This window comes from Panicum hallii, chromosome 8 (genome assembly GCF_002211085.1).
Source record: "Panicum hallii strain FIL2 chromosome 8, PHallii_v3.1, whole genome shotgun sequence".
Taxonomy (NCBI): Eukaryota; Viridiplantae; Streptophyta; class Magnoliopsida; order Poales; family Poaceae; genus Panicum; species Panicum hallii.
In genome coordinates this window covers 42,622,165-42,646,467 of record NC_038049.1, presented here as the reverse complement: position 1 = coordinate 42,646,467, position 24,303 = coordinate 42,622,165, and the positions used below count along the sequence as shown (strand labels likewise).

The 24,303-nt window shown below is 43.2% G+C and overlaps 3 protein-coding genes and 1 long non-coding RNA gene across 9 annotated transcripts; 1 reads left to right on the top strand and 3 right to left on the bottom strand.

The window, feature by feature from the left end:
* Positions 1-549: 549 nt before the first annotated feature.
* Positions 550-4,463, top strand: LOC112902908. Of its 2 annotated transcripts, XR_003230692.1 has the most exons (8): positions 550-875; positions 1,315-1,446; positions 1,536-1,828; positions 1,931-2,095; positions 2,180-2,364; positions 2,663-2,867; positions 2,970-3,304; positions 3,914-4,463. It is a non-coding gene; the product is annotated as an uncharacterized LOC112902908 (long non-coding RNA). The 2 variants fall into 2 exon arrangements; XR_003230691.1 differs by lacking the exon at positions 3,914-4,463 and having other exon boundaries at positions 551-875; positions 2,970-3,605.
* A 604-nt stretch (positions 4,464-5,067) lies between these two features.
* LOC112872456 (adenylyl-sulfate kinase 3-like) lies at positions 5,068-8,761 on the bottom strand. Of its 2 annotated transcripts, XM_025935541.1 has the most exons (7): positions 8,372-8,761; positions 6,423-6,563; positions 6,186-6,335; positions 5,976-6,094; positions 5,777-5,861; positions 5,656-5,702; positions 5,068-5,497 (listed from the first exon to the last, which is right to left on the bottom strand). In XM_025935541.1, exons 1-7 carry the CDS (start codon positions 8,640-8,642, stop codon positions 5,399-5,401), a joined length of 912 nt encoding a protein of 303 aa, XP_025791326.1. In that variant the 5' UTR covers positions 8,643-8,761; the 3' UTR covers positions 5,068-5,398. The 2 variants fall into 2 exon arrangements, with proteins under 2 accessions (XP_025791326.1, XP_025791327.1); XM_025935542.1 differs by lacking the exon at positions 5,656-5,702.
* Positions 8,762-15,385: 6,624 nt separating this feature from the next.
* Positions 15,386-19,139, bottom strand: LOC112902179 (transcription factor bHLH54-like). 4 transcript variants are annotated; one of them, XM_025971109.1, is made up of 6 exons: positions 17,982-19,139; positions 16,657-17,241; positions 16,355-16,546; positions 16,209-16,274; positions 16,055-16,120; positions 15,386-15,703 (listed from the first exon to the last, which is right to left on the bottom strand). In XM_025971109.1, exons 2-6 carry the CDS (start codon positions 17,008-17,010, stop codon positions 15,611-15,613), a joined length of 771 nt encoding a protein of 256 aa, XP_025826894.1. In that variant the 5' UTR covers positions 17,011-17,241; positions 17,982-19,139; the 3' UTR covers positions 15,386-15,610. The 4 variants fall into 4 exon arrangements, with proteins under 4 accessions (XP_025826894.1, XP_025826895.1, XP_025826896.1 ...); XM_025971110.1 differs by having other exon boundaries at positions 16,657-16,814; XM_025971111.1 differs by having other exon boundaries at positions 16,657-16,790.
* Positions 19,140-19,384: 245 nt separating this feature from the next.
* On the bottom strand, positions 19,385-20,887 carry LOC112902184 (40S ribosomal protein S29). The gene is made up of 3 exons (XM_025971119.1): positions 20,731-20,887; positions 19,887-19,986; positions 19,385-19,653 (listed from the first exon to the last, which is right to left on the bottom strand). Exons 1-3 carry the CDS (start codon positions 20,790-20,792, stop codon positions 19,645-19,647), a joined length of 171 nt encoding a protein of 56 aa, XP_025826904.1. The 5' UTR covers positions 20,793-20,887; the 3' UTR covers positions 19,385-19,644.
* Between the last annotated feature and the right edge of the window lie 3,416 nt (positions 20,888-24,303).

The window sequence follows — 24,303 nt, the reverse complement described above, 5'->3', positions numbered from 1 at the left end:
TTAAGGCCGGGATTTTTCTTAATCTAAAAAGAAATGATAGAGGATGAGTCATAAGAGATGGAATGATATGGAGATGTGTGGTATATAATTAAAGGGAAGTGGTCCTCATGGACAAGCTAATAAAGGTATGAGAAATAAAATGCATATATGCAACTTTGAGATTCAAGAATGATGCTTTATAGGTCCAATCCCGGTCCTCCATCATTGTTGCTTCACGACTTGCTTCCTTCAGTTTGTCTTGCTCTGTTCTGAAGCGAAAGGCCCATAACTCCTGGGTTGACTCCTACCATTATGACTCTTACACCAATGTTCTGATACTCTTCTACATTGAACAATGAGCTGTTTGTTACACATATATACTTCCTCCGTTTCAAATTGTAGTTCGTTTTAGAAAATCTAGATACACATATTTTACTATGCATCTAGATACAATGTATATTTATGTGCATAACAAAATCTATACATTTAAATTTGCTAAAATAACCTATAATTTGGAACGGAGGGAGTACGTGTGTAGCCGGCTTTGGCACTCGGCGGCTTCGGTTGGCCGCGCCAGCTCAGGCACGCAGCTAGCTCATGGAGGGAGAGGGAGACGATCAGACGAGGACCAGCAAAGGCTAGCTGGGGTTTGGCATGGTCGCAGTGAGCAGGAGCGGCTCTGGCGCTAGCATGAGCAACGGCTCCGGCAGGAGTCCGCCGAGGCCGAGGGCGAAACATGTCACACGGCCATAAATTGCCCTCGTCGCCTCTTTCCCCGATCCCATCTCGCTCGCCCCGGTCCCTCCCGTTGTTCGGACCTCGGAGCAAGCGACCCGATCCACGAATCTTTCCTCTCAAGAGCCTCGTCGATCCCTTCCCCGAGTCGGCGCGTCAAGGTACGGCGACCATCCTCGCCCTCCTCTGGATCGATCGCTCCTGTAGTTTCTCTCGCTCCGATCTATTGATGAGTAGATGGTTAGGACGCATGCATGCGGTGTAGTCGTCCTTTCGATCCGCCGTCGTCTCTGTTCGTAGAATGGGTTGGTTTTTTAGGTCGTTGATCTGATGATATCCACAGGCTTAGAATGAACTATCTTGGTTCGTTGTCCTATACAAGCAAAGGAAAAGAGGGACATTTAGGGTTTCTCTGGACGAACTGATAAAGCAAGAGAGCCTGCCTCTAGGACTAGGTACAACGCTTGCACAGGCCTCATCTATTGGGACCAGGACACAGTTTTTCTTCTTCTTCTTCTTCTTTTGTTAACCATGCACGGTTCTCACTGTTTTCTGATATTCTGCTACTATCGCATCATTATTCTGTCATGCTCTTTCAAGTTAAAGGCCAGACTAGCGATGATTGTTGAGGAGAGACTGGATCTCTGTTGGTTGGATAAGGTGGTGCTGCTGGAGACGCCCAAGGGTTTTGTCCTCTTCAATATTAAGAGTAAGATACTAAATGCACCTAAGGTATGTACACACCAATCCAAACTGTCCTTGCATGTCATTGACTGAAACTATACTCTTCCTTATTACGATGCTTCACTTCATTTTTGCAGAATGTGTGGTCGTGGTTTGCCCACAGAGAAACAGCTGAGCATGTCGGTATTTCTGAATCTACCATGCATGCTTTTGTTAGCTGCATGTTCATCTGGTTCTCTTCTATTGTACTCGTTGCGCCTAGGATCGATTGATTATAATACACATGTGCACTAGCTTTAATTTTCCAGTTTGCTTTTCTACCACTGTCATCACAGATTTTGCAACTCAGAGTACAGCAAGTCGAAGTCAAACTATCTTACACTGCAAAATCAAAATGAAGTAAAGCATTCGGCACTATAAGCTATTAATGGTGAAAATACGAAGGACCACTGTATCTCACCTTTGGCTTATTCTTGTCAACCATATTCCTTGATAGTTCTATCTAATACCGTGCGGTTACTGTTCTTACCAGGTTATCTTTTTGGTTGACTACGTTAAGGTTGATGACAAGTCTCCTGTGTGGCGTAGTGATGGTCCTGGTGAAGTGCTTTCTAAAGTGATCTGGAAATATTGCAGAGATGAAAAAGAGTTGATTGTTGGGGATGAAAAGCTTAAAGGTGTCATCAAATCCAATATGGTCAGTCGGGGTCTTTAGTTTAATTGGGTTTTCACTTTGCATTAATCCGGTTTGAATTATCCATAACCTGCTTCTCTTTCTTAGAAAAAAGTCAAGTTGTTCGACAACGATATTATCTTGCCAGAGAACTCGTATGGGGGTATAAGAATGTTCTGGCTGGTTTTTTATACCAAAAAAGAGACAACATCACTCCTGAGTACCTTCTCCCAGTTTCTGAAGGATTAAAAGCATCCATCAGTAAATTTGGAATCAACGTCCCTACAGAAGCAGTAAGAATTGAACTTTCTTGTGATGTACATTTTCCTAGTGTACGCACTGCTTTTCACACTTACCGCTGAGTCCTGCTGTCCCTTCTGTGATGACATTGTCTAATGCAAAAGTTTATTCATTCTTGAGTTTGTTGTGTTTAGTTTATGCTTTATAGTCCAGGACTTTGATTTGTACAGATTGATCTTTTGTTGGTCGATACCACTTTTTTTTAGATCTTGTTGGTAGATACCACTTTGAATAGTTTTGCACTATGCAGACTTGTGTTGGTCTGACCGTGTTCTTGTCTATCCAATCCAGATCACTGATGCATTTATTCGCAATGCTGGTTCTTTGCATCGATCGATGTCATGTCATGTTATGTCGTGTTCCCAAGGATCTGCGTAAGGCATGCGACAAGCTTGTTCCTGGTATTGGCGAAATGATTGAAGATAACATGCTCTATGCAAAAGTTATGGCTAAGATTCTGACCCCTAAACTGGTGAAAGATTGGGAGTTCTCAATGGTAGATGAATCCATCTCTATATAAATTAATATCTGCACTAAAAAATTATGGAATGTTACACTAGTCATTGATAAAATAACTTTTTTTTTGGGTTTCATATAGAGCTTTCCGCCTGACATGGTACTGAAGCTACAGAAGGCAGATGCTGCAGCGGATGATGCCTGCAAACAGATTGATTACAAAATGTTTCGTTTCATACACTGCTCCCTTGCTGACCTTGAGCGTCTCCCAGGATTGAAAACTATGTGGGTTCGGAAGCTCAAGGCGTATGCTGATAGATGGTCTAGGCAACAGGAGTTACAGATTACTGGAAAGAGGTGCCACACTGATGTAGTTGGTGCTGATGAGACAAGCCGTGGAGCTGATGAAGATTCCCCAGGTGCTAGTTCGGAGGGTTATAAGAAAGCTAGGCCAGCTGAGGTGTGAGATTGCGCTAGGTTAGTGCAGAGAATTATGGTCCACATCAGCAATGACTATTTATGTATTGTCTTGTTATCTTGGACGCCGCTAGAGCGTTGCTAGTTTCTAGGTAAGCTATGTTTGAACCTAGTCGTTCTCTAGCACGTTGCTAGTTTCCAGCTAATCTCTGTTTGAACTTAGTCGTCTCTCTAGCGCGTTGCTATCCCAGTTTGTGTCCTAAACTCACAATCATCCATGCGAGATTGCTGATGTAAGTTTTGTCACAGCTGTTCAAGATGTAGTTGATGCCTGGTTTGTTGTGGGTTGGGGTTGCAAATTGAAGTCAAGCATCCAAATCGTGCTTCATTTTTTTCCCTAGTGCCTCTCATCTCTGCAGCCGTCATAGCTTTAATTTGTCTCTTTTAAACATGCCTAAGCTTGCATTCATGATTTGTTCTTTATCTGATCAAGCTGCACGGACGACGTACGCAAGAAAGCACTGCATACAACTGAGGCCAGGGTTTCTTGGCCCTGGGTTTTCTGAATAGTTAATCTGAATTCTGAAATGAAATAGTTGATGCTGCTTCCAGTTTCAGTTTCAGGGGATGGTAGCGCAGCAGATAACCAACCAGCTCTCTGTTTTGCAGGCAGCACAAGTGTGAGCCAGGCACATCAAAGCCTGAAACCGAGCAGCAGGTTTCAGTTTCGAGCGGCTGGGGTGCAGAGGATGCACGCGCACGATCCGGCAGCCAGAGCTCACCGTTCATGCCCTATCTTGGCCGCACGTGTATGATCCAACGGCTCCCGTCCACCCTGGGCCCTGGACATGCTCCGCGGCGGCGCGCGCCTGATTCCACGCGCCGGGACACGTACGGCAGGACCGGCGAGGACAGCCTCGTGCACCTCGACCTCACCTTCCGGTTCCACAACCTCACCGGAGACGTCGACGGTGTGCTCGGCCAGACCTACGGCCCCGGCTACGTGAGCAAGCTGGACATCGGTGCCAAGATGCCCGTCATGGGCGGCGCGCACAAGTACCTCTCGTCGGGCCTCTTCTCCACCGACTGCGCCGTCTCCAAGTTCCACAGCGCAGGCGCCGGCGCCGGCTTCTTAAGTATGTGATCGATGAGGGACTTGAGGAGCTACTGATCGCCAGGGCCACGAAATAAGAAAAAAAGATTAGTGTCAATGGAAGAAGTACCGGTACATCTCGCAGCAATGCAGAAATAAGCTTTAAAGCGTGTTCTTGAGCTTATTAAGTCTTTAATCTATCATTAAAAAAGTGGTTACTTATTACAACTTCACACTGTATCACTATATGCCAAAAGCATTGCTGGAGACAGGTGCCAGTGCCAACACAACGTTCCAAGAAGCCACTCAGGTTTTCCCAACTCCTCCCATTCCCAGACGTAATATCCTATCACTTGCTAGTTGCATAGAAGATAAGTCGTGGCCACTCTCATGATCTGTAATGGTTTCTTGGGCTGGGCAGCACGGCAACTAGCAGAGTTGCTGAAAAACAAAAAGACTTCCTAAAGTAAGTAGCCAAGTAGGGTCATGAAACTTGCTTATATGTAGCCAACTCAATTATATGTTCCGAGGCGAAGTAGGTATATATGTTGCAATAATGTGTCAGATAAGTAGGTGTTTACTTCAGTTAATTATAGTTACACAGGATTGATGTGTGGCGACTTATATCGATCTTCAGAAATGATGAGTGGCAGAAGTAGTAGGAACAGCGGTAGAGATATGAGAGTTTCATCTTTAATAGAGGTACGGGACTAGACGGTTGGAAGTCAAGTTTGAGCCTGTGTAGGCTAGTGCTTGAAAGCACCCTTTACTAACCAAGCAGGCGCTTGGTCCCCAGGAAGAAAACTTCCATGGTCCATTTTCTGGTTTTGTGACAAACAATCCAATTGACCTCACAACCATACACCTTTACATTTTACACTGCTGCATCTGACATAAACGTGTTCCATCACAGTCAGCCATAAGCTATGCACATAGACAGGTTGCTAGAAATTTTTGTCAACCACATGATCTCAAGTGTGATACATCATCAGCAAGGACATAGATATCTAGCATTATATTGGCGATCCCGTGCTCTGACGATGCATCACAAACATTGACCTCTAGTCGTGTAAGAATCCATTCGCTTCGAGGTATGACACCACTTGATCAGCCATTGATTTAGGTGAAGGGCAATCCCCAATTTTGCATTGTATCATTATCTGCACAAAGTTTTTCATAATAAGTCCTAGAGGACTGCAAATCACCTATCTTAAACAAGGAACCTTTCTCCAGAGTAACTAACTGACAGTAGTAATAAGAAAGTACTGGATCTGCAGAGACACCGAAGATATTCTAGTAAGTAAAAGATTTGGCTAACCTCACAATCAGATGGTGGTTCATAAGGATCATCAACTCCAGTAAACCCTACAGGTGATTTTCCTAAGTAAGCTTTGCGAGTAGATAGCAAACAAGGACAATCAGTTGCTTCATTTTAGTACCTTTGATTTTGCCAGCACGGGCAAGCTTATACAAGCCTTTTGGATCCCTCCCTTCGCACACCTCAATTGGGGCATTCAAAAATACCTGCAGAAACATACTCCTCTCAACTATAAATCTTACTGAAACGTGAGTAAATAGTAGAATAATTCAGCAATTTCTGACTTCTCTACAAGAAAGTTCAAATTTAGTCATGCATACCTCTATGAATGAAGACTTGGGCAGTAAATTTCGACATGCGCTACGATCACTTCTGTAAGGTGATATCAAGCTAGCAATGCAGATCAGGCCGGCATCTGCGAATAGCTTTGCTACTTCTCCTGAAAAGAGAAACACACTTAGAACTTTAAGCACTGAAGTTCTCTGGTGGAAACTGATCATAATGCAGAGTGATTTCCGAACCGAACAGACCTACTCTGCGTATGTTTTCGGCACGGTCCTCTGCTTTGAAGCTGAGGTCCCGGTTCAACCCATGCCTTAGGTTGTCCCCATCAAGAACATATGTCAGATGACCTCTGGAGTGCAACTCCCGGCTCAGCGCGCATGCGAGCGTGCTCTTTCCTGTGGTGGATGTTAAGATCTAGTTAAATTTCACTGGCAGAGCAAATTCAGTATGAGACCATGGGCATTTGATCCGCTCATACAGACCCGAACCACTTAGTCCAGTGATCCACACGACACAACCCTTCTGGTTCATCAACTTTTGCCTCTCTGTCTGCCCTATGGGGCAGTCATGCCACAGGATATTTGTCGATTTCCCAACAGTTGAGGTCACAAGCTTGCTGATACCTGTAAAACCCATAAAATTCTTTGAAATGCTGGACAGCGTATAATGAGAAAACTGGTACGACAATTAGGAGTACTGCTTTCAGGATAAGCCAGTTAATTATGTTTTCCCGAATCAAAATTTGGAATACTGTATCCTAAATGGTCAGGTGTACTGCTTTCAGGATAAGCCAGTTAATTAGGAGTAGAGCTTTAAGCATAAGCCAGTTAATTGGTCACTGAGAAACTTTTGCAGTGCAACTCCTACACTTTACTACGATCTTTGCTAAACAAAAAAACTTGGAAGACCAAAACTTGTAACTGAGAAGCATACTGAAAATCTTGTGCTTCATTATCAAAAAGAATGCTGGGTATTCCACTTCTGTAGTTATAACCAAACCATGCCTTGATGAAGATGGCAATATTAGGTTGCATGATCAAGTCACTGATTTATGGCCATTCCTATTAAGGGTCCCAGAGATCTGACATCTCAGTACCACCAAACCCATAAATTTGGCACCACCAATCAGTGCCTAATAAAGAAGCATATCAATAAAATTTCCTTCTCATTTATTCAGAAACATCCTATCAGTCAAAGGACGAAATTACAGTTCATGTCAAGGTTAACAGCTAAAGGTGAACTAGAAGTGTAGAACTGATCAGAGCACAATCAACCTCGATTTACGGCTATCTCCAATGATCGCGTACTGAATTCAGATTCCATGGGAACCGAGCTAGGTACTAATCAATCTCAATCTTTGGCATGCTGTCCCATTCAACAATCAGCCTAGTGTATCCAAAACTCTGAACATGCTGTCCCATTCTGAAAGTGATCACCAAGCCATCCAACTGTGTTCTAGAAAGGCGCCGAAATCTCAAAATCGGAGTCATTTTCAGCAAGTAATTAAACGCATCCGGCTCAAGCTCAACCCGTGACCCTGACGTGAATCGTGCAGTTTTTTGTGTCTCCTAGGTTCAAGCAGCACAAGGAAAGTTCATCAGGGAGGAGGAAATTGTTAGGAACTGACGCCATTGGCATTTGTCCATCACCCCTCTACACCAAAACTCTGCAGCTATGGTGATGGATGCATTGTTCGGTTGCGACCCGCGACAGATTTTACAAAAAAAAAAAGAAACAAAGAGAGTTTCTCTCAGAAAACAAAAACAAAAGAGAAAAATCAGCAATATATCCCAGAATTGTAGATCTTTTTTGTCTGAATCTTGTGATGTGTTGCTCACTGTCCGTACCAACTCTTTATTTTCACGAACAGAGGACTCAGGACTGTGTGGTGAGTGGTGACAATCGCAGCTCAGCTAGCTGTCAGGGTGATGAACTGTACCAAATCATTTTCGTTCCGTACATGCCTCTGATGACTTGTTCGACGAGGTCGCAATCGAATGCGGTGTGGCTACACTGATCAGGGTTGTAGGGTCTCTACAAATATGTATGTAAAGAGATCACGTGTTCCGCGTGGTCAGTCGGTATCTCTCAAGATAACTGAAGATCTGCTTCACCTAGCGTACGGCAGCTGCTGCGTCTGCCAACAGATTTTGACGTCATTTTCTTCGTTTCTTTCAAGAAAATGCAATGCCATCAGTGATCGAGTACAGTAGCTTTGAATAGCTACAAACTGAATCAGATAGAAAATATTTAATCTCTGTGTATTTTGTATTCTGTAATGCTTTTTACTAGTGGCCGTAATTCTAGTTTCTTTTTAATGGCAGTTAATAACGTTAATCACTCACAAAGAAAAGTAACGCTTAACCGTACCCAAAATTACAGAAACGGAATTACTTGTTCTGGAAATGATCGATTCGCTGCACCAACGTACCTGCAACGGCGGACCCATTGGCGAGCTTCGCCCCGTCCGCCGGCGCCGCGGCCACCGGCTCAGGCCCCGCCGACCTCCTCTCCCCGGCGGACGCCGCCACGACGGCCGTCCTCGCCGCGACGAGCTTGACGGCGCCAGCTCGTCGCTGGCCTCCGCGCGCGCGGCCAGCGGGCACCGCCCACGGCCTCCTGCTCGGCGCGTCGTCGTGGCGGCACCGGACGGCGTCACCGGCGGCGCCGGAGGACGGCCGCGGAGGAGCCCTCGCGAGCATGGCGGGAAGAAAGGGCGCGGACGCCGGCGGCGTTCGGTGGTCGGCGTCGGACGCGCGCTATATATACCCGGTTCTTACACGCTACACACACGGGTGTGGTGTACGAATGTGTGTGCCAACGTGTCAGGCCGAGTTTACGAGAGAGGGAGAGAGATGTGCTATTTATAGGGCCGTGGAATGCAAATGTCAGCTTCTGTGAAGGTACATCACCGTGTCAGATAGATAGAGTTGAATCGAATGTAACCTTGTGTATGCATATGCGCACACATCTCGAGACTGATGAAGTCATCGTCATCGTCACATTGACTGTATCGAAGGTTGTTCACGAATACAAATTAATTGTACAACTATAATAGCTTATAATACCTATACTCTTGCGGTGGAAAAAACGGATCTTTTGGTGGAAAAAAGGGATCTATGATCACAATTTTCAACGAGACAAGTTAAACTTTAACCAGTAACATCGAAATATTACTATGAACAACGATGCGTGCTGGATAGGAATATTCAACGCGCTCGCGGCAGGTAGAGCTCCGTCACCGGAAAAGGATTCTGTTCTCGCAAACCGGAAATAAAGCTACCTGATCGACAGGGAAATCTGTAAATTATTTTTGTTTACGGGAGAACTCCTACCTAGAGTCACGAAACGTTGGCTACAATGTGCAGCCTTTGACCAGAAATCTCTGTCCACGACAGGGGAAAACACTGAAACCATAGTTCTTCCTTCCTTTTGCACGCTGCATGATCATATATTTTCTTCATTTCGATTCGGCCAAACTGTAGATATGATTCGTCCGAACTGCAAACGATGTCTAAAAGAGTCTAGCTAAACAACTGCACAATGACCAAACATGCATTTTTAGGGGGAAAAAGTTTTTTTTCATATGAACTATTCCAAAATGGTTTTGAACCTCAACTTTTGCAACAAAGCACAAGTTTCAATCTTTTTTAGACAAACTATAGATGTGCCGAGTTTTCAGAATCTAGCATATTTTCACTAGAGTTGCACGCCTACGTGTCCTAGAACGACCTTTCGCTGTAACGGCGGAGACAAGGGTACGGCACCACGTTTTGCACGGGCGCATTGAAAATCTTGATTCATTCCAAGTGGACTTATTTCATGAATTTTCAGTACGGAGATTTATAACTACACCCTGAAGTCCTCTATGTTGAACTCTTGTACAGTATGATTTAAAATACAGGGCTCCATTATGGACTTTTAACATGACTTGGTACGAAACAAAATAAAAATGATTTGAAATTGTTTCTGTACAGTTCATGTACCCTCTGAAGTTCCTGAGCTCCTAGTAGATTCTTGCATCGTTTTTGTACGAACAAATCTAGTAGCTCCAGTACAGAGGACATAGCCTGTATTCCAAATAAAACCAGCCTTAAAGATTCATGTTCCGTACAAGTCAGCGGCTAGAAAAAGGATAAGTGGGCGTTTTGGGGAGCTCTAAACACAGGTTTAAAGTGGTCAAGAATCGTGCTCTCTCCTCCTGTCCGAGTCCGTCCGGGGTAAAAAAATTGTGGGCAGGTTCAATGAACCTGCAGACTTCCTGCCGAGATGAGTTGCACTCTGTTGTAAAAGGGCACTCAGTTCTTGGAATATTAGCGGTAGCAGATGCTTTAGAAGTCCTTTGGCCGTTTTGCGCAAGGAAGAAGATGACGTGGCTTTGGAATCTACAGCCCCGGTCACGCAAGATGCTTTTAGGTCACAGGCCACAAGACCACGATTGCTTGCTCGGTCGATCTACAATTTGGAATGGAAGCGGAAGAAGTATGAACTATTCTTAATTACTCTCTTCAATTTTTTTACTAGTATTTTGTTTTTAGTAAGGACAAGGCTTTGACCAATAATGACTTGATCAATTTTTTATTTTTGTTCTATGAAATTGTAACGAAAAGTAACTTTGACTACAAATCTTATAATATCAATTTTGTACCACAAAAATTATGTATTAATTTTAATATTTGTTGCTAAGAGCTAAATGCATATTTCAGGTAAATGTCAAATAATTAAACATGAAGCATTTCTTTCAAGAAACAGCAGATTTAAGGAAGTGTATCAAACAAATTAAAATAACTGTGCTACAAATTTATCAATGACAAATGATAATCAGACAAATATATATTTGAAGATTTGGGCATGCTACTAGTTTGTGCATGCCCAAGATTGCCTTCAAGTTGCACATAAACAAAGAGGTGAAATCAAGAAGAGGTACATGACGCGTTAGGCAATCAGATGTCTCCTTTGTGTGCTAACACTCGGCACCCACAAATAGTCGTGTTCGTGTCTATCTAGTGCATGCCAAATGTTGCACAACCAAAAAGAAGAAGCTTCATAGTGGTGACAACAAGCATGCATTGGACAAGTCACCACCAATTGGATAAAGTCTTAGGTCCCTTAACAAAGAAGTTATCTTTCCTTTTCTTTTCTTTTTCTTTTCTGATGTGAAGAAGTTATCTTTCGGGAATGCATACAAAGTAGTTACCTATTGAAAGCAATGTAGACTGCGGTTGGCAATTACTTACTTGCATCAAGCTTCTATGCTACAAGGCAATATGTGCAAAACTGATTTTCCTTCCTGAAACAGGGGAATTTCAGACCTAAACATGTCAAAGCAAGTGGATTTAACAGGAAACTATGCAGCAAACATGGACCACTTTACTTGTGGCAAAGAAGCAAAAGCAAGTAGTAACAACAACAAATGATTGGTGCAACTTTGGTAATATACATTGCAGCAAACAAATAATGACAACTCATGATGCACTATATATGATAGTGCTACAAGCACTTCCAGCCCTGGCCTGATGCTTTCTGCAGGTTTCGGTTACTGTTCTTATCCAAGAGAAGCTTTCGAGTATCACTGATGAGAAAGCAGAGTAAATGCGATCTATTGCATGGATGAAATTGTTTGGTATCTTGTATACAACAACAACAACAACTTAGCCTTTTGTCCCAAGCAAGTTGGGGTAGGCTAGAGATGAAACCCACAGAAAACAAGAATAAGAAACACAAAAAGTACACAAGCCAAAGGAAGGGTTAGGGGTTAAACAAAAAGTAACAAAGGTCACGGTTCAGGTACATTAATTGCTAATCTCCAAGCGCTCCTATCCATAGCTAATTCCTTAGCGATATTCCACTCCTTAAGGTCTCTCTTAACCGTCTCGTCCCAAGTTAGTCTAGATCTACCTCTACCTCTCTTTACATTATCGCCCCGCTTTAGAACTCCATTACGCACCGGCGCCTCAGGAGGCCTCCGTTGTACATGTCCAAACCATCTCAACCGATGTTGAATCAACTTCTCATCGATAGGTGCCACCCCGACCCTATCTCGAATCTCATCGTTCCGGATTCTATCCCTTCTTGTATGCCCGCAGAACCAGCGCAGCATACGCATCTCTGCTACACTCAGTTGCTGGACATGTCGCCTTTTTGTAGGCCAACATTCAGCACCATATAGCATCGCTGGGCGAATCGCCGTCCTATAGAACTTACCTTTTAGCCTCTGTGGCACCTTCTTGTCACAGAGGATGCCCGAACCCTGCCGCCACTTCAACCACCCGGCTGAAATTCTATGTCTAACATCTTCATCAATGTCTCCATCTTTCTGAAGCATTGATCCTAGATACCGGAAAGTATCCTTCTTGGCCACCACTTGACCTTCGAGGCTAACGTCCCCATCCTCATGCCTAGTCGGGCTAAAGTCGCACATCATATACTCGGTCTTGGTCCTACTCAGTCTGAACCCCCTCGACTCTAACGTGTGTCTCCACAGCTCTAACTTCATATTAACCCCTACCCTACTCTCATCAACTAGCACCACATCATCAGCAAAGAGCATACACCAAGGGGTATCACCCTGTATGTCCCTTGTGACCTCATCCATCACCAAAGCAAATAGATAAGGGCTCAATGCTGACCCCTGATGTAGTCCTATTTTAATTGGAAAGTCACTGGTATCGCCATCGCATGTTCGAACATAAGTCATCGCATCCTTGTACATATCCTTGATGAGGGTAATATACTTAGTTGGAACTTTGTGTTTTTCCAAGGCCCACCACATGACGTCTCTCGGTACTTTATCATACGCCTTCTCTAGGTCAATAAAGACCATGTGTAAGTCCTTCTTCTCCTCTCTATATCTCTCCATCAACTGTCGTACTAAGAAAATCACCTCCATGGTCGACCTCCCAGGCATGAACCCAAACTGGTTTTGGGTCACCCTTGTCAATCCTCTTAGGCGATGCTCGATAACCCTCTCCCAAAGTTTCATCGTATGGCTCATCAGCTTAATCCCCCGGTAGTTAGTACAACTTTGAACATCTCCCTTATTCTTGAAGATCGGTACTAATATACTTCTCCTCCATTCCTCCGGCATCTTGTTTGACTGGAAAATTAGGTTAAAAAGCTTATTTAACCATACTACCGCCCTCTCGCCCAGGCATCTCCACACCTCAATGGGGATGCCATCGGGACCCATCGCTTTACCTCCCTTCATCCTCTTCAAAGCCTCCCCGATCTCTGCCTCCTGAATCCTCCTCACAAAGCGTCTGTTGGTATCATCAAATGAGTCATCCAACTCGAAGGTAGGACTCTCATGTTCCCCATTAAACAACTTGTCGAAGTATTCTCGCCATCTGTCCTTGATCTCCTCATCCTTCACCAGAAGTCGACCTGTCCCATCCTTGATGCATTTGATTTGGTTTATGTCCCTTGTCTTCCTCTCGCGGGTCCTAGCTATCCTATAAATATCCTTCTCTCCTTCCTTCGTATCTAGCCGTTGATACAGGTCATCAAAAGCCTGACCTTTCGTTACACTTACAGCTCGCTTTGCAGACCTTTTCGCTAATCTATATCCCTCGATGTTGGTTGCGCTCTTGTCGAGGTGAAGGCGTTTGAAACACTCCTTCTTCTCCTTAATAGCCCTTTGCACCTCGTCATTCCACCACCAAGTCTCTTTCACTTCCTGCTTGCCTCCCCTACTCACACCAAACACTTCTGAGGCCACCTTCCGAACACATGTCGCCATCTTTAGCCACATATCATCTACATCTGCTCCTTCTTCCCAAGGCCCCTCGCCTAGCATCCTCTCCTTAAACGTCTGAGCCTCTTCCCCTCTAAGCTTCCACCACTTCGTTCTCGCAATCTTGGCACGTTTGTCCCGGTGGGCACGTACCCGAAAATGAAAATCCGCCACCACAAGCTTGTGTTGGGGGACAACACACTCCCCAGGTATCACCTTACAATCTAAGCAGGCACGTCTATCCTCTCTCCTAGCAAGGATAAAATCGATTTGGCTCGAGTATTGTCCACTATGGAAGGTCACTAGATGGGACTCCCTCTTTCTAAAGAGGGTATTCGCTAACAGCAGGTCGTAGGCCAACGCAAAATTCAAAACATCCCCCCCCCTTCGTTCCTACTACCATACCCGAAACCCCCGTGTACTCGCTCATATCCTACATTAGTCGCACCCACATGGCCATTGAGGTCTCCTCCTATGAAGAGCATCTCACTGATAGGCACGGTACTAACCATGCTATCAAGGTCTTCCCAGAACTGACTCTTGGAGCTCTCACTAAGACCTACCTGAGGGGCATAGGCACTGATCACATTCAGAGCCAAATCTCCAATAACCAACCGCACTAGGATAATCCGGTCGCCTTGCCTCCTAACATCTACAACTCCATCCTTAAGGCTCTTATCGATCAAGATACCTACACCATTCCTACCCGAGGTTGTCCCCGTGTACCAAAGCTTGAAGCCAGAACCCTCCACTTCCTTCGCCTTCTGGCCCTTCCATTTAGTCTCCTGCACGCATAGAATATTTACACGCCTTCTAATTGCTACATCGACTAGCTCTCTTAACTTACCTGTTAGAGACCCTACGTTCCAACTACCTAGACGAATCCTAATTGGCTCGGCTAGCTTCCTTACCCTTCGCACCCGTCGAGAGAAATGCGAAGACCCTTGCTCATTTTTCACTACACCCGGGCGCAGATGTAGCGCGCCACAGAGGCTGCGACGACCCGACCCTTGCTCACTTATCATCGTACCCGGATCACGATACGACGCGCCCCTAAGGGGAAGACGACCCGGCCCTTGCCCATTTAACACCACACCCGGGTTCCGATGTAGCGCGTCGCTAAGAGGGTTACGCCCCAACGAATTTCTTATGGGTTTCATTTCCATTAGAGTGGCTGATTTTTTACGCTGGTTCGCCAAACCTAACACAACCCTCCACATTTTCTCATCGCGGGCTTGGGACCGGCAACGGCAGTGTTGTTTGGTATCTTGTATCACATTTTTTTTAAAAAAAACTTACATTATTGATGACCATTGTGCTTAAAAAATTGCAGTTTTTTTTAAAGAACCTCTCCGAGCTGACAGTTTGCAGTTTCCCCAGAATTACATAGCATGTGGAGGCCTGGGCAATGACATCATGGAATGTATGGACAGCAGATTTTGGGATCATGATCATTAGGATTTATTTCAAACTCAAACTAAATCCTGAAAATTGCTTGCACAGACCTCTCCTGAACAGGCCTTTTTAATTAGTGGTTACCGGAGACATCCGATAAAACTGGATAGACATTAAAAGCTCGATTTTTTTGTTAATCTCTCTCTTTTTCCTTAACAGATGGAAGCATTATTTTCTTGCAAAAGTGAATCTCCTGAACCAAGGCTGTTCAGAATTTTACTATGTGTGTAGGCCACTTTGATCTCATGATCATAAATATTGTAGAAATCTTTGATGCATTATTTGATCATTTGACAAGGGAGATCCTTGCTCCAACTTTATCATAAGTTAATCTCTTGCTCTTACTTACACGAAGCAACTGAATTATGTAAAGTCAGGGTTAATTACAGTTCTAAAAACAGATGCAACATGTACTGGGTTTGACTTGACAGGTCACATCCTTCTGAATTATGATCAGTTTGCCCAATTCTTTTTGGACGGTCTTCATTTCTTCGCTGAAGAATTCAGATTAATATCAATGCTGGTGTGGTTGTAGGCAAGAGGAGCATACATCCATGTCTCATCAGAGCTCAACAGCTGTTTGAGAAAAAGGAGGGTACATGAGAGCAAGATCAATTAATTATATATTGAAAAATGTATTGCTTATAACACAATAGTATGTAGAACTTTATCCACTGCAAAAGTTAAATTGATATCTGAAATTTGGATCAGACACGTGGTAAATCCTTTGTTCTGGAACCATGACCTCATCCTGAATTCTATAAACATTTATATTTATTTGAAATGGTCAAAGTATTGTGGATTTAGCAGAAGTGTAATGATTTTCTTTTGGGTATTTTATAGTAAGAACTAAAACCATGAATTTTGACTGTAAGCAAATGTTTATTCATGAGGTTGATCTGACTAAAATGAGACATGATAAAGAACCTTTATTTGCAGCTGTAGAAACTTGACGTACTGAACTGCCTCCTCCAGCATAGTGCTCATGTCAACCTGCAAATGCAGGAAAACAAATGATCAGTACTGTCAAATGTATAGTTAAAAGTTAGAGATCACTGAATACAAAATAGTAAGAGCTTACTTTGGTGCCGTTGGGAATTAGCTGCTGCAGTGTTTTTAGTTTCTCATTAATCCTCTCTCTTCTCTTCTGTTAAACAGTATGACAAAAGCCATCAGAAAAAAATAGATTCAGAGATCAGTGTGCAATTAAGATTGAGTAATTCTGACCTTTGCGTAAAGAGACTGTGAATTCTTTGAGGACCAACTACGACCTCTTGAACTGCTACTCTGTTTCAGAACAACAGATTCCTCACACACACCAATAGAGTCATCTTCAGAGCTACAGCACCAGGAGCTGCTGTGATTGATAAGCTCGGTATTGGCCTTATCATCAAGAGCACTTGAAGTTGTCATCAGTACCTGATAAAAATTGCACCATTTCAAATATCAGAAACAGCTGCGCGTTTTATAGAATATAATGTTGTAACAGTTGAAGTGGAAAAAAATTTCAGTGTGTTAGCATTACTTACTGGGGCAACAGTACGGGGTTTCTTGCTACTGTTCTTACTCTTCTTCCTTCTCTCATCCATGAGAAGGGCCCTCTTGTCACCAGTAACTGCATTACCAATCGCAAAGGCCTCACTCTGGTGATCAAAGCACCAATCTGCGGCAGCATTCTCAAATGGCACTGTGTCATAACTCTCTTTTTCAATAAGTGGAAGGAACAAGGCAGTAGGCAATGTGCTAGGTTCAATACAAGAACTAGTGCTACTGTTGGGAGAAGAAAGGCTGGCATGAGCATCGCTGCTGTTCCAGAACATGGACTGCAGGTGAGCAATCATCTCAGATTCCTCACTCCAAATGGATGCGCACTTTGCTTCCATTCTGCTGATCTGAACCTTCAATTCTATTTTCTACTTCAAAGCTACGTGAGGACTCTCGGTGATATGGCTGTAAGCATGGTGCAGGCGAGGACATCATTTATACTGCATTCTCGGGGAATCTTTTCAGACATAAATTTGACTCGAGTTCCATCCCAATCTTAAACAGATTAGAATGACAGCAAGATGATAGTAGTTAATGCCTGAAACGCAATGCCCCATCCCTCAATCTTCCTGTTCAGATAATAGAAAGATCACATACGGAATCATTTGCCCACTGAGCCACTTAAGAGACAGCAGTATCTTAGTGATGTCCTAAGGGTCCAAGATGATTATAATGGCATAACTCGTGGCTTAAGAAAAGAGAAGATCAATAATCAAGGCGATTATATGCTTGCATTAAATGATACGAATGATCTGCAATTAAGTTATAAAGGAAAACAGACATATTTTTCCAACGAAACAAGACTAAGAGCTGGCCTGAATAGGATAATTGGAGGTGTAGGTGATCATGGAGAAGAAGTGCTTGAGATCATAAATAAAATAAAATAAAAGGAGGTGAACCTAAGCTCAGCTTGCAATTCAGAATTTTTCTATGTGATTTGTGACTTGTAAACCATGTTCAAGATGTGCAACACTCCTTCATCTGATTGACTAGCGTACAAATCATCAAATCTTATAACTCAGTAATCTGTATTGTTCAAGTATTGACCCTGTGCAGGATTGAAACTACAGCACTTAAGACAACAGAAGATTATCCACATGATGGATGAAAAGGTTAACCAAGGAGATAAGATGAAGTCATTAAGTCAGTCATTATGTATAATAGGACAGCTTTAGGCGTGCTTCATTTTTGTATTAAGCATGACAAACACGTCTTGTGGGAAGCATCAACAGTCTAGCTGGTATTAACTAGGTTGCAGCAACAGATTAGGAAAACTCGCAGATCACGACATGGAGCTTTGAATAAGTACCTGCAAATTGTCCAAGTTCATCAATGCCTTCGGCCTTACCAACAAAAAAACTATCAAGCTGTCCTTCAGTTGGGTACTGCCCCTGAAATGATCATCAGGACATTAATGACCCACGAGCAATAATTTAACTCAACCTGATTTCAGAAACACGGTGTCATCAGAATATTCCAGAATGCAGAGATCCACTGATTGTGTATGGGAATATGAAATGCCAAGAGAAAACGGCAACTAGTAAGAAAACAATGTTACTTAATACTACTAATAATGCAATGCCAGCTCCCAAGACTTCAGTTTTTCATTCAATGTGTAATGCAAGAACAAGATTATTCTGAGACACCATTATGCAACAGGCAATTCACTATAAAGTTAAGTCCATTTCATTTTGCCAAATTGCCTATATTTTACTGAATTATGCCCTCATGCCAGTACAGACATATGTGGCAGACAGAATTATGCAGGAGTTTACAAGGATATAGTGTCCAGCTTCACAATGAAGACTCTGTTTGAAGGATTCGAGTTACTTTAAAGCATCATTCAGTCATCTCATTCAACAACACTATCACACGCAAAAAACAAAAGAAAGTGTGTTAATAGCCCAAGAAGATATCACATCACCATAAAATGTTTTTGCTCGCTCAACATCAGCATACAGATGCAAACAATGTACACCTTTACTCACTCTTGAGTCTGACCAATAACGCCAGCATTCAAATCACATACAACCCAGCACAATGAACAATGAATATATTGTGCTCCAGAATGTGATTACATTGTCCACTTCATTCCACAGCACAGCTGCAGGCTATATTTTGTCATACAAGGACAAGATCTTGGAAAATAAAGATATGACGCACTGGTGCAACAACCATTGAGCTTTTGGCCCATTCGCAACAACAAAATATGCATCCCCAATCCCTATTTAAACAACCACCAAATCCAAGCATAACAAGGAAAAGGTATTATATAATTTTCAGCTATGTTTCACCAAAGCAGCAAAGCAGAGAATTTGCAACAATAGAGCTAGGGACTAGGATACAGACTGAGCACATCAGCAAGAAACATTTGCCTGCTTGAGCAACATGTTAATGTTCCAGTTCTGATATCAATCTTAATAAGTATTAAATCAAAGCAGCCATCAAACCCAAGCATATCATGCAAAACATTTAACAAAATCTGCAATAATGCAAGGATAGACAGAGAAATGATAGAAATTAAGAGGAAAGGAACACTGTACTGCAGTAGCTATATTGCCTCATGGATACAGTGCCTCAGCCTACTCGATGTAACACCCATTGTTCCAGCAAATACACACTGTAGTTATTATCACATTCCAGTTTTGATATCCCAGACTAATTGTCATCATTCATCAATGCCAAGCTCATACACGAAGCAAGGAATAGAACTGGCAGTACAATAGCTTGGACGGCATCAATACAAGAAGGTTGAGTACACCAGATATCAAACATAACAAAATACTTCAATCACTTAATTATAATTAGTGCAACAGGCATATAGTACCCATCAAAACTTTAACAAGTAGTTCACTAGCACATCAGTCTCAAGTCTGAACAAAAAGCTAAAGCACATAAATTGAGCCTTCTATTGAAGGATCCATTTCTTTTTTGACCCAGGTGAAGTTCTCAACACCAGCAAGGCAATGTCTTCAGCGGTACTGCGAATGCGATGACACAAAGATATCAGGCAAAAGTTGTTAACCAATAGAATGAAAAAACAGCTAACTTGATCACGTCCAATGATGGTATATGAAGGCCATCATGCAGTTGAAAACAATTATAATTATCTACCAACGCAAGTATGTAACAATCACAAATTATGAAACTGACTTCAACAAGGATCCAAGCCAAATTAATGACAATACTGAATCCACTGCACAAGCAGGGATACCTTGATGAAGCCGATGTCCTTGGCGTTGCTGCGGAAGCACTGCCTGCAGCACATGAGCCCATACTTCCTGATCAGTCCATGGGGGTTCGCACACACCCGGCTGCAAAACACAAATACATTCAGAGTTACAAATAGCCGTATATTGTATGATAAATACTTCAGCGCCACAAGACTATCAGTGAAAAATCATTCATTTTCCACACAATTTGGTACAAATCACAATCCTAGCAAAAACAGCATCCTCTCTTTGATGCATAGCACTAGCGCATCACATCAACCAAACAAATAGTAAACCAGGCTATCAAACGGCTAGGCTAAGATATGGCACCAAAATGAGTAGGTTCTGTGGTTCACCACGAGACGGATCGAAGGAACAGCTACACATCAGCAGTATTAATACAACATTGACATGAAGCCGAGGTACAAAAGCTAAAACAGCGAAGCAACCAAAAAACAGTTTTTTTTAAACAGGGTAGCAGAAGCGTAGTTTTAGATGACAGTTGCACATCATGTCTCAGTTGGGAAACACAACAACCGTTGAAATATACACCAACTATCGTTCTAGAAAACTACAACGGCTACACCTGCTGTTTTCAGGCAGCAGTCCGAATGCTAAGACACAGATATACGCAGAGTATTTCTCAACAAGAGACACATCAAGAACATACGGCCTAGCACCGTAAACGTGCTAACCATCACATCGCATAAAAGCCTCTACAGATCCATGGACTCCGCTAATTAACCAGGCCATCCGCATCTAAAAAGCCTCAGGAAACGAGATCCTAGCAAAGAAAAGAATCGCGTAGCGGGGGAGACGAGAGGACTCGACGGGTTGGGGGTTTACCAGACGCGGGAGCCGGGCCCGTAGTTCTTGGGGTGCGAGTTCCAGACGTTGGAGTGGCCCATCTCCGCCTGCTCCTTCCTCCTCCTCTTCCTTCCTTCTCGGCGGCGGCGGCGCGGGAGGACGAGAGAGATGGGGAGGCGTAGAAGCGGCGGCGCGAGGTGGTGAAGGGACTATATAGTGGGGTGGGAGGCGCGGAACCCTAGCGCCGCACGTTGGGCTGGGCCTAGTCTGGATGGGAACGTGGGCCTAACTGGGCTATGGAAAAGTGGTATTGTTCTTCCTTTTTTTCCTTTTTCTTTCCCCACTCGCTCGGCCCGCTGCGAAATGGGGGACGCGCTGGGCCGGGCCTGTGAGCGCCGAGCGAGCCATCCGTAACGAGGGCCCAGCGCCATCCGCTCACTGGGCCTGTTCTACCCGGGACGTGGGCCTAATTGGGCTGTGGAGTATAATCTCCCTCTTGGACCGGTTAAGTTGGTGCCGGGCCGAGCCCGGTGATTACGGGCTAGGGGATATTGGGCCCGAAGCTCTCAAGGTGAAATTGTCGGTAAATTCTATGGGCCCTTGAAGTTACTCTCTCATTGTTTGTTTATTTTTATTATTTCCGGATAAGAAATTATCCCCCAATCGAAATGGGAACATGCGTGCGACCAGTAAAAAAAATGAAACAAAATAAAATGAAGAATCAGGCCTGAATTAAAATCTCTATCCAATGTTGACATGCACACGGTTAACGTAACCCACTAGCACCATGGAGAATACGATGCAGCATCTGAACCTAAGAAGCCAATTCTGAATTCTGACTGTCAGATGCCAATGTTCCACCCTTTTTCAGAAAGTGAGTTCCATCTGATTCTTGCCTGGCAAGATATATGCCGCTGCATCCCATGATCACGACGAGATCGGCGACGATCAAGCCAACCAACGAGGAGCAGAATCGAATCCTTATTGTGTGCATGAATTATTATTGTTCTGATGAATCAGTTGGTGCATTTTTTTTACTGCAAATAGAACTGGCACAGCTGAAGGGAATCTAGGAGTGAACGCTGAAGTGAGATTGGTCTAGCTCATTTTCTTTCCTTTTACTACCTTTTTTCTTTTCTGTGGGAAATCATGGATGCTCTCACTTTTGAAAACAACTTGTGGCTGCTTTAGTTTGGATGGTCAACTAAAGCCACATATTCCTTTGTCTTGTTAGGCGCTCGAAGAAGCGGTCGACAAGTGTACCTATCTCTTGATGCACTGCCTTTTTTCACGGTGTAAAAAAATGCAGGGAATTGTGTGAAAGGACACCGGGAAAAAGTCCCAACAAGTGTTCAGCTATGATCAAGCAGGTAGGAGTAGTGTGGCATCTGGTTGCCGTCGCCGATCCACTTTGTTCTGTCCACTAGGACCACTACTGCAAGGCACAAAGAACTTATCCCTTTGCTTTCACTCTAGGTATAGACCCCAACCAACAACTTGAGAGAGGAGAGTTGTGATGATGGGTGATGAGTAGTTCACCCAAATTATGAAAAGAATTGACCGCCGCTTTCGATCTTCACCATATTGCCAGCCTTACCATGGAGAAATTCGAATGGTTATGATGTCTGAGAACTGTGCTGCACCTCTGAATTCACATATATATGTTTCACAAGGTGCACATTTTCTTAGTTTTTGCAATGCTGATTCTTCAAAAGGAAAATGCTCACCCTGGTACTTGTGCATTTTGAGTTAGGCACTTGTTCTGATTTCATCCCAACGGAAGATCCCAAGGCCAAGTTGGGCACTCTGAGTGTGACAAACTGGGAGAGAAATTCGTTGCATCTGCAAAGGTTGGTTGGTCCCAGGCAGCAATCAGTCCAAGGGGTGTGCTCCAGAGGGGATAAATGCTGACATGGATGTTGTCCCCTGATTGAGATGCCTGTATGGCCATGCATGCAGTGCTCCTTTTTCTCCCTCCATTCCTTTGCATGCTTTGTTCTCTTTGGTGGTGGCCATTGGATGATTGCTAGAGATTTGCCAATTGCCTAACCTTTGTCTGCCCAGTGTCCAATCAGGCTACTGGATTTCTGGAAGTATCTCTTCTGTCAGTATCGCTTGCCTGCTGTTTGTCTTGGGAGTGCTCTGGCGTGTAGATTGTGACGCGCCAAGTGTGCGAACCGTGGGCGTGACATGTGTATCTATAGTGGAAGCGTAAATCTTGCCAAATTCCAGGTTGCATCAAATTGTTGTGGCGAGTGGCAAATAATTGGTGCCACTTATATATGTTGTCCCAAGCTAGTATGTATTGTGAGGACCTGCACCATGCACGTGTGAGCAGTATTGCAGTATGGTAGAGGAAAGGAAAAACCATGAAACTTCTGACTGTGAAATAATTCAATCATTCATGTTCAACAAACTTACAAAGATTTCTCGCATTATAATTAGATTTGGAAAGCTTTTAAATCCTCGATTTTTCGGTACTACTAGTGTAAAAATTTAAGTCTGGTTAGGTTGTCTGATTAATGCTGACACCAAAAGTTCTACCTCATCCAAGAAATTCGGAAAATGAGAAAACAGTCAGTGACTGACTCAACACCTTACAAAAAACAATACACGCTCGTGCCCATCGAGCTAGATGCATCAATAGATGGGCCTTAGCTACAAGTGTGCAAAAAGACGATTCCAATCAATGGACGCATGCAGGCCATTCATGCATGGAATTCTTACTTGCTTCAGCTGTCTTGGGAAGTGTTGATAGCAGGTCTGTCTCAAGCAAATGTTGTTTTTTAGATGGGAAGATGCATCTTATCAGAACCAAAGAATTATTCGCAGCGTATCCTTTCTACAAGTGCACTTCATCTGCAGCAAGGGTGTCGACATTTTTGCAAATAATAAAAAGTTTTGATTCCTAGCTATCAGCTTTTTCCCTTGCTTGATTTGGGATGTGTCCATCAAGGATTGAGATATATATATATATATCCCTAATTAAGCTGAATCAAGATATACAATGTTATTTAGAAATGACTTGATCAGTTGGTTAACTACTTAAGAATGGTAACGTTTCTAACATTAAACAACCCTATGGTCACAAGATTAACTTGCATAGTTATTTAGACCCACGGCATCTGTGGTAGAATATCACCATAGTTGGACTAGCCTACTGACAATGAAATTAACATGCTGGTATTGAATATGTATTGTACCATAAGCTAGCACATAACTATGGATTACATAATCTAGTGATTAAGTAGCATTTATTTGATGAAGGGCTACCAGAGCTCAGCATGAGACACCTTACATCATTAAGTTCTGTTGGATGGGCTTACCAGATAGATTACCGGTATGCGATATAATAATTTTGATTGATCAGACATTTAGTTGATTGTTCAACAATGCTTTGACAAGTGAAGTACTAGTCATTAATTTTGTACTTGATGTTTAAGATCAAAAGTGCTCTTTTTCATTCAGGAGACAAAACTACATCGTCTCGCTATCTCAGTAAGGCACCATATGGTATATATAGTATAATTTTAAGGCAGAATGTTTTCATCCATTGGATGCTGATAAGACTGAAGATTGGTGTGGCTAAGCAAGCAAACTAATATAATGATG

Bases quoted from the DNA above. Each gene is read 5' to 3' on its own strand.
- LOC112872456 (XM_025935541.1), bottom strand. From the start codon at position 8,642: ATGCTCGCGAGGGCTCCTCCGCGGCCGTCCTCCGGCGCCGCCGGTGAC. The intron at 6,564-8,371 runs GTACGTTGGTGC...TGGGTTTTACAG, and splicing joins CAATGGGTCCGCCGTTGCAG to GTATCAGCAAGCTTGTGACC. The intron at 5,862-5,975 runs GTATGCATGACT...ATGTTTCTGCAG, and splicing joins CCAAGTCTTCATTCATAGAG to GTATTTTTGAATGCCCCAAT.
- LOC112902179 (XM_025971109.1), bottom strand. From the start codon at position 17,010: ATGGAAGCAAAGTGCGCATCCATTTGGAGTGAGGAATCTGAGATGATT. The intron at 16,275-16,354 runs GTCAGAATTACT...ACTGTTTAACAG, and splicing joins CACAGTCTCTTTACGCAAAG to AAGAGAAGAGAGAGGATTAA. The intron at 15,704-16,054 runs GTTCTTTATCAT...TTTCTCAAACAG, and splicing joins TTCTACAGCTGCAAATAAAG to CTGTTGAGCTCTGATGAGAC.
- LOC112902184 (XM_025971119.1), bottom strand. From the start codon at position 20,792: ATGGGCCACTCCAACGTCTGGAACTCGCACCCCAAGAACTACGGGCCC. The intron at 19,987-20,730 runs GTAAACCCCCAA...TGTGTTTTGCAG, and splicing joins GGGCCCGGCTCCCGCGTCTG to CCGGGTGTGTGCGAACCCCC.